The 12,613-nt window shown below is 37.0% G+C and overlaps 1 protein-coding gene across 7 annotated transcripts in view; it reads right to left on the bottom strand.

Moving 5' to 3' along the window:
* EML1 (EMAP like 1) overlaps nucleotides 1-12,613 on the bottom strand; it is a 120,246-nt gene that overhangs the window by 46,060 nt on the left and 61,573 nt on the right. For 5 of the 7 annotated variants that reach the window (XM_041397675.1, XM_041397656.1, XM_041397666.1 and 2 more), the window contains exons 2-3: nucleotides 4,480-4,662; nucleotides 1,477-1,539 (exon numbers count right to left, since the gene is read on the bottom strand). In XM_041397675.1, the coding sequence (XP_041253609.1) occupies nucleotides 1,477-1,539; nucleotides 4,480-4,662 (246 nt within the window). The remainder of the gene's footprint in view (nucleotides 1-1,476; nucleotides 1,540-4,479; nucleotides 4,663-12,613) is intronic. The other 2 variants (XM_041397684.1, XM_041397692.1) reach the window with 1 other exon arrangement.

The raw sequence follows: 12,613 nt of genomic DNA, 5'->3' as shown, positions 1-12,613 counted from the left end.
TACATCAGAAAAAAAAAAAGCTTGAATCACTTGAAATTTGACAGGACTTTGTATTACAAGCCATTGTAATGATGCTAAAAGCCTCTGGGTTCAGAGAAACACCACCTGAGAGAAGGCAGCAGTAATAAGTCACTTCAGGAACATAAAATTTCATTGAACTTGGAGAGGATGGCAGGGAGGATACCTATGAAATGTTCTTCAAAAAAGACTGCCAAGGATAAAAGAAATAAAAGGCTAAACTGAAACAGTACCAATAGTATACAATTATAGGTCATATTATAACAACATCTTATTGTAGCACTGACAGCAATCATTTATTGCCTTGTTCACCCTAAGTTTTCATATACTGAACAAAAAGACAGATGTGAAAAACTGTGCCTTGAGAAGATTGTCAGTACATATGGTCTACTAGAGAATGCAACTTGCAAGACAAACTTTGTCTTGAAACTTCGTTAGAATATACACTTACTTATTATGTATTTGTCATTTATTTATTCAGAGGAGAGAAATTTAGAAAACAACCTATCAAGAAAATACTGAAGGAACAAGGCTTATTTGGCTTAGAAGAGTGAAGGATGACAGGAAAGAAAGTCAACGAAGAAGATAAGAAGAAAATTTTCTCTATGCTCACTGAGGGTGCCTTCCAGCTCTGCCTTCCATGATCTGCTTTAACTGACTAATGCTGTCTTTAGAGCTTATACAACACATCTGAAGTTTACTTGGCTTCCCAATAAACTCTATTTTTTTATTAATTAATTCGGATAGAATTCTATTTGCTTCTCCTTTATTAATATTTTTGTATATTAAATTCTTCTTACAGTTTTGTGCTGCTTGTTTCCTAATTGCTGCACTGCTGCAGTTAATCCATATGTATAAAACTGATTCTGTTGCATTCTACAGAATCACAGGTAGCTACAGTTGAGAAGTTGTGGACCTGTCTTCCTGCAAGCTTTCTGTAGCTCACAAAACTTTAAGGAACTTTGAGAAGACAAATTAGAACAGCAACTGAAGTTAAAAAAATAAATTATTAAAATATTTTCCTTAATTGCAGTTATTTTAAAAGAATGCCTACTAAAGAGTAGCTGGAGTGAACTAGCTGGAGTCTATTTACTCTCTTAACCTTATGAAATCGAAACTAGCAGCAGCCAGGAACCTTTAACAGAAGTTTTGCTTCAGATCCACCACCAATCCACAACCCACACTTCTGGAAACAGAGATTTAAATGGTCGGCTAGTGTAGAAAGCAACACCATGAAACTCTTGCACAATATAGAGAAAAACTGTGCATTATTCAATAAATCCACTGTTTACTCAGGAGCTATTTGGTTTTACTTACAACAGCTAGTTCACACCAGTGGTAACTGGCATCACAGTCACACAATCCCAAACATGTCATTGCTGTTAGAAGTCAGTAACACACTATTACTGCTTTGTCAGTAATGTTTATTTTGGAAGTTCTGGTGCTTCAAGGTCTTACCTGTGGTAGCAGGACTGACAAGTTTATCAGCCTCAGCAGCAGCTTTTTTAATCATACTCTGATCTATGGATTAATAGGGCTGTTAAGTTTACAAACAAACCAATAATTGCAAAAGGAAAGAACAACAAACACAAGTAAAACAAAGGCAGGAAGCCATACTGAAACTCCACCAAGTAGTAGAATTAAATAAGGAAAAGGAAAAAAACCCAAACAACTAAACAAAAACTAAACAACTAAACCATTAGGGAAGGAGCTCTACAAATGGACAAGATAAGCCGCTCCCTTTCCATGATGTATGCTGCTTTTAAGCTGCTTAGCTCAAGAACACAAAGACTGAAAACAAGCTCAAGATTTTTCCATTATAGATTTGAAAGTCTGAAACTTGAAATCTTTAAATTAATTTTAAATCTGAAGTACTCAGAAAAAAATGAAGGCATTTATCCCATGAAGATTCTTGTTCCAGACTTTATACAGTACTGGGGGGATCCTGTTTTTCAAAAGGCACAGGCCTCCCCCAACACACACACACCTAATCCTGATCCACTTCATCTGTAGATCAAATGATGACAGCAGCATACACTATGCTTCAAGCCCCAGTTTGCATGGACACAATTTCTGTGACATTCTGTGGGATGAAATTCCACTTTTTAAAATTTCAAATGTGGAATTAGTCATTAAACAATATAGGGAGAATAAACACAAGTTCAGTCCATGCAGCCCAAGGGGGTATGAGCAGCCACCACTCCAGCTCCTCCCATGTTTAACAAAGCCCCTCTCCTAAGAGTATCCATCAGAAGCCTTCATAATGCTACTCCAAACTAAAATTAGTCTTATGCTAAGTAATTGCATACAATTTTTTATAAAGTAGTTGTGAAAGAAAGGAATAATAGGTGATTATGTGAAATAGATCATATTTGACAAAACAGCAGAAAAAAACCCCAAGTGGTCTGAATACTTCAGACTCTCTTTCATGTTTATAATTCATGTTTAATAAGTTTGACCATACACTAAATGATACAGCTGATGTACAGCAAAGTGAAAATTCTTTACATAAACAGTCACAGTACTGATCTTCTCCAGAAATTAGGTGAGTTTTGTTGGCAAATACCAGGACTCATTCTGGTAATTTGCAATGGAAGAGCAATTGACATTTGTAGTCCTCTATTTGCATCATTACAGTAAAAGTTCTAACACTGTAATTTCATACACACACTAAGAACCAGGCATGCAATACATACATTAAAAAAACCTCAAAACCACACACACGGAAATCCAACAAAAAAACAAGCAAACAAACGCCTACAAAACCAGCCATAAAAGACAGGGGGGTAGGCTTACAGCAGCTTTTCTTCAATGTACATTGAACTATGGCTCTAATGGTCTGCCATGACCAAGAAAACTTCTCCTGATTTAGAGTTCAACTCTGCTCATAGAATCCATGAAAATCTGGTTTATATTTTGCTAAGTAAAGCCAGCAGGCATGAAGAACAGATTTGGTTAAAACTCAGTAATAATTACTAGGCTTTATTTCCTCTATGCATCAGATAATATCTATTTTACAGGCAACATGAAGCCTCTTAATCCCTTGTTAAACCAGATTTGATGGAACATTTTATCACAGTGGAGGCTATCTTTAGTAACATTTAACTTATCTGATATTTTAAATTTTTTCTCAATAAAACAAAGACAAAATAAGGAGATTACAACAGAAAGGGAAGAGAACATGAAGACAAGATTCCAGATATTTAGGGCCTATTCCATCTGACAGCTAGCATGACACACAAATAACTCATTATTTGGCTCTGTAATTCTGTCCCTTTCAGCTTTCCTCATCTCCTGACACAAAACTTTGTCATAAACATGACATCTCAGTTCAGCAAATTAAGTAGTTCCTACCAAGTCTGTTAAATCAATTACTAGAACTAAGTATTTGTTGCAGGGGTTACAAATATATAACCAAAATTAAAGGAAGTCCTAACTTTAAACAGAGAATATTATGAATCCATAAATACATAACATAATTATCATGCAAAGTAAGGTTTTAATTAATACATATCAGGAACCCAAAAGAAACAACTTCTTAAGTTAGACAACAGAGAGCCTGTGAAGTCAGTACTTTCTTTCCACATCTAGGTTGTCACCACTCTTATTCCTAAGACCACCCTAAAATATCTTGTGTGTTTCTCTGAGCTGCACACAGGCAGCCTCCCAGGCCTCTGCAGCCTCACACACTACAGTAAATCACATTGCTTGGGTTCTAATAAACCTTCACTCCTGTGAAGTGCTGGATGTTCAGGTCCAGCTTTTCTGAATTGTGCACAGAAAAACTCATTCTGCAGAGCAGGAGCCACAGGAGAGCACACTGTGGCATATGGGCACAGCACAGAATTCTGCCAAGCAGTGACATCTGTCACACCTTGTACCTCACTGGCTCTGGCTCTGCTGCTTGGAATATGGTCAGGTAACATCTACAGCTCTGCCTTTCTTTTATAGTTGAGCAACTGTGTTGTACCATCTCCTTAGTCATGTCAACTCTGTGCTAGCTTAGAGCTCTGTCTTATGTCTGTATGATCCATACACACTTGAGACATTTTAAATTAAATTTTAATTACAATTTATATAAGTTTAATTCATTTTTTAGGATAAAAATCCCCCAACCTATTAGGAGTTTCACCCACAGAAGTCAATGCCTTCCCTAAAGAGTTTATAAAATACCTTGATCAGAAGTAAAGAAGTGGTAGCGATGGTTAAATGTAGCTTGTGGATTAAGCATTAAGAAAATGCAAATGCTTTGCTGGTTCATGTAAACTGTAGAAGGCTCACAGATTTAACCATCTGGATTTCTATGTGTTCTTTTAAACAGGTTGAATTTCAAATGTATTTTATTTAGAATTTGATTTGTTGAATTTGAATATTTCAAGATCTAATTAACAACCTATTTTAATACATATGAAACAGTCACTGAACTGCACTATCTATTTTACATCTGTCTGAAATGCAAACCTTTGGTAGGTCCTTTCTTGTTCTGCATGGCCTGCTGCTCCTCTGTAATATTCAAGCGTCGGACCACATCAGCAAGGGCAGATTTGAGCAGCTGGATGTCATCTTCCTGCATCTGGACACGCTGCTCCAGAGAGGCAATGCGATCTGTGACCTCCATACTGCTTGCAGCAGAGGCACTGTCATCTAAACAAAGCAGCAGAAAAAAAAAATGCATTACCAATAATGGATGGCAATTGGCTGCAGGTAAAAACAATGCTTTTCTCAGAGCTGATGACTTTGTGAGGAAGTTTTGAGTGAACAAAAGGAAGAGATTGAAATAAAAATAAATAAATAAAAGATAGATACTTAAGTAAGATGTCATGATGTTATGGCCCTGGCTTCAGGGCCAGTTGTTAATTGGGTTCCACTACCAATTATCTGCACGTCAGAACTGTAGCGATCAATCACCACCCTTCACTGTTCTGCTCAACACAACATTCTGACACTGCTGGGCATTCACAGAGAGCTACATTTTCTGATATGCCCTTCCAGAGTTTTCTGTCTCACATAGCTCATAGAGATACTTTACAAATACATAAGTAACAGATAGGTTTATACTTTTTCAAGCTACCATACACAGGCTGAAGAACAGGTACTGACCCAATCTGCTAACCCCTAGTTTATACCAGCAGCTTTGAGAACATTCCCTCTAACTGAAATAAAAACCCAAATAATTTCAAAATTACTCAGCAACTGTACTCTAAGCCTGCAAATTATTAAAAGGGTAATTACTTTTATACAATTCACCCATTATTTGGAAGTAACCCATGGCAGCTTCAAGACTGCAAATCCATGATGAGGACTACACGTTCTTTCCACTCAAAACTAGCAATAAGAATATATTTCCTAAATGAGTGCTTTTATTCCCATCACATAGAAACACTGTCCCTTATTACAAGATTCAGTTAAGAGAAGTAAGAAAGCAACACCAAAGACATCAAAGTCAGTATCAAATAGAGAAATAATGTGCAGTTTTTAAAGAGAATTGCAAAGTTTTATTTAACTAGGCTTCAAAACCTACAAAAAAGTTAGGTACTAACTTACTGGGTGATCTTAAGTAATCTTATCAAGGACCATAGCTTTCAACTCATGACTTAGTTAGTCATACTGTAGCAAAAATGGATATTTATGCTACTATCTGCAAGCATAATTGACTTCTCCTTCATTCCCAATGCAAGTCTGCAGCCTGTATTTCCTCTGTTAAAGCTGAGTTCTCCTTGTGAATAAGGTGCTATTTGTTTTAATTTCTTGTGTTCTTAATTCTCCTCTGTTCCAAACGAGAGTTTTACCCTTCTTTTGTAAAAGGACGCAATACAAAAGTTAAATGGTTTGTGTATAATAACAACTCCTCTTGAATTTTAAAGCAAAGTTAAGTGTTTAAAAAAGGAAAACAATTTTTCTGAATACATCTAAAAGCATAACCAAGAATGCTAATGCATACAAACTTTTAATCATAAGCATCTAGGAAAAAATGGAATTAATTTATTTTTTAAAAATCTATTAATCTCCAAACCACTCCAATGCAATGGTTTTGAAATCTTTTCATCAGATCAGTTTTGGCTTCCTCATCCCTCACACCCCCAATAGCTATCTGTGGTTATCAAAAGCTGAATTAGAAACAACTCAGAAACAATGTAACAATATTGACATTCCATAAACAGCTACAGACTATTATAGTTTAAAATGCTAGTTAATTATGTTACAGGATTTTCAGATCTTATTTAAAATATCAGCATTAGCATATTATTAGGCTGAATATAGTAGTAATGAAAGTATCTGTTTCTGAATGAAATAAACCAGAACTCAAGTTCCTGAAAAATGTTAAAAAACTTTCCCCATGACAAAGCTTTCCAAACTTTGGCCTAATCAGACTTCTGCTCAACACAGGACTCTGTCCTATAGCTATTACAGGTAATTAGTCCCCAAACTCAGATTAGCAGCTATGCTGGCAGCAGTAAGAGCTGCCTGCAGAACTTAACCTTTCCTCTACAAACAAAAGCCCCACGCTGCTCTAATGACTTTACACTTTAACTCAGCTGGAAATAACATGGATTAGCATACTGGACAATAGGCAACCAAATCAAAAGCTTGATTTAACCAATACAAGCCAAATTCAAACTTTAGCCATTCTGCCAAATTCAGTACCATCAGGAATACTTTTCTTCTGAATTCAGTGAACAAAAATAGCCGAATCCCAAAACCAGGGCAGTAAAGGAAACCCAGGGGAAAATCAGTTGGTGTTGAAATGATCTACCCTTGCTACAAAAGAAAATGTCCTCATTGAAGTATCCATTTCACTAACTTTTAAGTGTGTAGAAACAGTAATTTTGCCCAGACATTAATCATCAAGTGGTAAATCAGTGGCACTGGTTTATTTACAGTCCTGTAAGAAATCACTCCCACTAATAACTATTAAGATGTACAGTTGTCTCCCTTCTTCCCCCTTCCCCCATCTGTCACTGTGACTCTTCCCCCACACCCTCACTGGCCAACAGGCCCCAGCAAACCCTTTCTTGGACACAACATCTGTATCTTCCACTATCATCTCCTTGTAGGGTCCTGGCAACATAACCCTCATCCTTGCTGTAACCTACAGCTTGTTTCATTTTTATGGTTCTTAATTCACTGGGTGCAGTTCCCTTCCAAGGATGCAGAAAAAAAATAAAATTTTAACAGCTTTCAGTAAGACTGTAACTGGAGACAAGACTGCTTACAGTCCAGTACCATTTCACTTTACCTCCTATTTGCATGCATGTACAAGCAAGCTAGAAAAGAGGCACAGAATACAACAAAACTACATTTTATGAAGAATGCAAAGTTCAATCATAAAATAAGCATAACCTGTTTGTTATGCAAGTTGAGGGTGGAATGTTCTTGCCATTGAGATCACTACATCCCAGTATGTTGAGCAATAAAGTTGCATGTTCAACACAGCCAAATAAGTGAAATGGCACAGTATCAGAAGAGAAAAAAACAATTAATCCATAAACTAACAATACAACAACGAAAATGCCACTGCAGATGTCACCTATTCTGTCCACACAACCAAGAGTGGTATTGTTAGCCTAATTTGTGACCTGCCTCTGCAGTGTACCACCCATCCTCACAGCAAAGGACATTTGCAAAGAATATTTTAGCACACATTTGTAACGCAATTTGGAAAGGCAAATGAAGGAAACTGCAAATCCAGACAAATTGCCTTCAAGTATTAGATCTCCTTATCAGTCACTACCACCCCTTGCCCACGGATGGGCAGAACAGACATCACACCACCTACATGGGGACCATCAATAGCACAACAGAATTAATTGTTACCTTTTTTCATCAATGGGAAGAATAAGGACTTTACAGTGAAATTCATGCAACATGGTTTTAGAAAACTGAAGTGAGTCACTTTCTACAAAGTTCATTGATTTTCACCGATTTTAAGGCAAGTCTAAATCATTGTCTCAAACATGTAAATCATAGAATGCTTTTGGTGGGAAGGGACCTTAAAGATTCCTGTCCACCTGCAGTAGGCATAAAGTTAATCTACATCTCATGACATAAATGCCACCTACAATGTCCAAAATTAGAAAAAACAAGGAGGTATCAATTCAGACACCTCATTTTTCATTGCAATAGGTATTTGTGGTAAAACTTGGAAAAAAGAGTCATTTATTATTTTTGCTTTGCTGAGATTCTCTAAGTTTCAAAGGGAAGGCAGCAAAAAAGGGGAATATATTACATGCCTCTCTAAATTGTCCAACCAGCTAATCCATGATCTCACAGATTGGAAAGATTTCTCACGGCAAACTAAAAGATAATACTGAGTCAAATGATTAATCTGCTTCCAGAGTGTATTCCAGTTTTACAGCAATTTTTTACTTGAGCTTAGCCAAATATGAAGAAACATCTGAAGCAAAGCCAACAACAGGACGTGTATGCTGTTTACAAGAGTGATTTCAATACTATTTCTTGTATGTAGGCTAAAGCTAAATTACATACTTACACCATTAGTTAGAAGGAAGCCTATTAGATACATACATAGATTTCTTCTATAGAAAAACCTAAACCTTCTGAAAAAACAAAATGTTACCTGTATGTTAACATATATGAAATAATTAAAGTAGGACTTGGCATTCTCCCCCGTAGAAGAACTACTTTATTCCACCTTTGCATTATGCAAACATTAATTTTGAGGTTATCTTGTCCAGCTCAGATCACAGCAGTTGACCATGCAATGGAAATATTAGGTACTGATTCTCAAAAGACTGGCAAACAAATTTGAGTTTATTCAATCTACATGGCATATTTGGAGCACCAATTAACAGGATAAAACCCTACATGAAGTACTTCCAAAACTGATTGCAACTGTGGTTGCTAGACACTTTTTGTACAAAACATTTTAAAAGTGGCATCTCAAAGTCTTTGCAGAGTTTTCCTTGTGTTTAGACACTCTGCAGGATATCAGGAAAGAAAATGCAAGCTTTCTGAGGACAGCAAATGCCAGCAGTGGTCATTGGCAAAAACTAAAGATAACCCACATAACAGAAAACTGCAAGGGATGGCAGTGGAAAGGCAGCATCACCCACACACAGAGCAACTCTTCTTCTAGCATAAAGACATAGATTGTGCCAGCAAGCCTGAATTGAGCTCAACTGGCAGGAATACTTTCTGTCACTGAGAGATTTCATTAAGTCTATCACGTTCTGTACTTGTCCTGAAATCAGTTGGTACAAGTATTTACATTCCTTGGAAATAACTATGAACTTCAGGGCCACTACTACAGTCTTATGAAACTGTACATGGACAGAAAGGAATTCTCCACCGTCAGCATGCAGCTAACTCTATGGCAGAACACAGCAGCTGCTAAGAAAGACATGCCATCAAAGGAGAGAGAAAGTTAAAACAGTAGTTATGAAAATACAAGCAAACAAACAAACAAACAAAAAAAGCACAATCCTGCAGGCTGCACAAATCCAGCCTGAATTTGACCCAGTATATTAGCAAACAATAATTTATTTAATTAATAACACTGAAGATCCTACACTTCCAGAAACATCTTTCCACCCATAAAGACCTATCACTTTTACACTCCACTAACTGCAAAGCTGTCAGATGTGGCACATGTCACTCAGCACACATTTGGCAAGTTCCCCTTCTCCTGCCCACATCATCACAGAGATCTCATGTAAGTAACTGAGATACATCAACTACTTCCTTCAAGCACCCTGGGAGTAACACTACCACTAACTTTCAAATGACCTCTCTGCTTCACCTCTCTTGATACCATATGTTTAGCTTGAAACTCTAAGAGAGCAGAAAATCATCCCTCTGTGGCAGGCATCTCCTACACCTTCCAAATCCTGCCCTCCCTATTTGGTTCATTTCATGCATCTTTGAGTCTGGGTCACAGAAGGCAGGCAGACAAGCTATTTGATAGAAACAGTTTTTCTGAGTTGACAGCAGCAGAGAGAAAAAAAAAAAAAACTGGGAAGAGAGATAATCATCCCAACTTCTCTCAAAATGAACACAAGCAATTCACTGTAGCACAGAAACAGGGGAATGCAGCCACAACACTGTTGCCAGGCTTTGAAGCAAGATTGGAAAGTACCAAGCATTCTTGTATCAGTTTCTGTGGCATAATGTCAGCGGTCATTCGCAGACCAGAGCCTCTGTGCAAGGCAACAATGGGAAAATAAAACAGCAGGTTTAGTTTCCTTTGACAACACCACGCCAAGCTCCTTTGTTTAAAAGATTAATGTTGACAGTATTTCACAGACCAAATATCTTTCCTCTGCTCACTTTTCTAATGCAAAACACTGAAACACTGTACCATACCTGAAACACAGCAGCAGCCCTCCAGCCTTGTCTCCTGGGGACAATGACAACACATATGGGCAACAGCTTATCATAAAGTCTGGTACATACTAGACTGGTTTGCCAGATTAGAGCTTTCCACTGTGAGAAGCAAGTGGATTTGAAGCCCAAAATAATGTTATCCTATTTAATCTTGTTACTTTGTGTGGTTAGGGGAAAAAAACAGGCAGAATCTTCTAACTACAGGTAAAACTGTAAACATTGTTGCTTTACATGAAGTTTTGGTTGCCAGCTGAATGTCTAATCCTCTAACTGTATTTTGCTACAAATGTATCTATAATAGGATAAAAGTTCAAGCATAATATATACTTTTTCAGATGGAAAATTTTATGAGGAACAAGAAATCATATCTAATATCTAAACCCAACAGCTACAGGAACAATGCCATGCCTGTGTATAAGCTCATGTATGTATACACACATACCATTTTTGAACAGGTAGGACAACTTTTCAGTTCATTCTGTATTCTAATGCATGTTCTTAAGATAAGAGTGATTAGCAACACAAGGAGATGCCCTAGTTGGGTACAATCAGGTACATCTCACATTAAGTAATCTGAACAGCCCAGATTAGTTTTTCCATGTCTTCACACGATATGTATGTGTAGGAGGAAATGGGAGGAAAACTCTGTCCCACACATCTGCCTAACGCCCTACTCTGGAAGTGCTGGGAACCACAGTAGCAGTAAAGTAAAGCATCACCTTGTGAGAACAGATCTAAACCATTTTAATAAAAAAAATACAAATTTTTTTGTCAACTAATATGGACTACAGATGATTATTCTTGTGAACAGTATTTTCCCTCCTCTAATACAGCTAGCTATTGCAATCCAATTATTAAATCTTATTACTATATTTCCCAACACTCACAGAGGAATAACTTGTCCTTTTACAGTTTTACCGCAACAAACTTAAAGACAGGGAATATAATTTCCTAAAATTAGAGGCAGAATTTGAAAGGATAAATCCATAATAGCAATCATCATTCAGAGCCTCACAGCTGGGAGCACTACATTCATTAACAAAATGGGAGAGAAGAAAATGATCTAACAGAACATTTTCAGAAAGCTTCTTGTGGCTAATTAGTTAGGAATCACTGCAGCAAAATTATAAGCATGTGTCCTTGACCTGCCTGTAGCTGTCAAGCTATAGCCAGCAGCTTACTATTTTTTCCCAAGCAGATGGTAAATGAGCTTCTACTTGGAAATCAACCAGTTAAAAATTATCTTCCCCAACAGCACTTAAGAAGAAGATGGAAGAAATTTTTGACACATCAATAAATTAGAGGAATTTTGCTCAGAAGAGGTCTATCAACATAAATGCTTTAACAGTTCAGAGCCACTGTGCTGGCTCTGTTGAACACAGAAGTCAATAGAAAATGTTTTAGCCAGTTATGATTCCTGCACATGATCAGCCCATACCATTGAAAAAAAACCCCAAACCCCAGCATTGCAAACAGAAACGAGGAGAGTAAAGATAATATTCCGTAGCATAACATTAATGCAAGGATAATAGTTTGAAAAGGAAGTGACTCCATAAGAAACTGAAGATGCAGCCTAACAAGGACTTGCTAATGAAGGAACCAGTAGGGTAATTAAGGCATCAGGGCAGAATAGCTGGGCTGTGTTTTACCATCTTATATTCTCAGTGATGTGCTGAGAGAGTACCTGTATCACACCCTTAAAACACGAGAAGAAAAATAGATGTGGAACATGGGAGAGCATCTCCAGTGACTCTCCTTCTCCATTTCACAGCTACAGCCCAATGTCCAAGTCATCCAACAACAGCTAGGAAGGAATGAATGCAAATTCATCATATGATATAAGGCAAAAAATCTTCAGCTTTTGTTTAGCACTACTAGACAAAAAGAACCAATTCAGAAGGGATTTGCTTCTCCTAAATATACTTTAAACCACATGCAAATAGACACCACACATCAGTTCACAAAAAACGTACTCCTTGAAACTTTATTGTGTTTCATTCAATACCTTTTCACTGCTGTAAAAAAACTGGATGTTTCCATTTGATTCTTCAACTATGCCATATAAAGGCAGAAGGGTTTACCTTAACTTGCAGTCAGGAGAGATTGAAAAGGCAAGAAAACTGATTTAAAACACCTTTTAAAAGTTACTGATGTTAGCCCTTGGGAACACATTACAAGCCAATTTTATTTTTTTCTTCTTTGTTGTTTATTTAAGTTATTTTACAAAAGAAAAGTTAATTCACACTCTCAA

The sequence above is a fragment of the Onychostruthus taczanowskii genome, unplaced genomic scaffold (genome assembly GCF_017590055.1).
Source record: "Onychostruthus taczanowskii isolate IOZ18803 unplaced genomic scaffold, ASM1759005v1 scaffold1, whole genome shotgun sequence".
In the NCBI taxonomy this organism is placed as follows: domain Eukaryota; kingdom Metazoa; phylum Chordata; class Aves; order Passeriformes; family Passeridae; genus Onychostruthus; species Onychostruthus taczanowskii.
The sequence above is the reverse complement of the archived record's forward strand: the minus strand, read 5'-3'. Positions and strand labels throughout refer to the sequence as shown.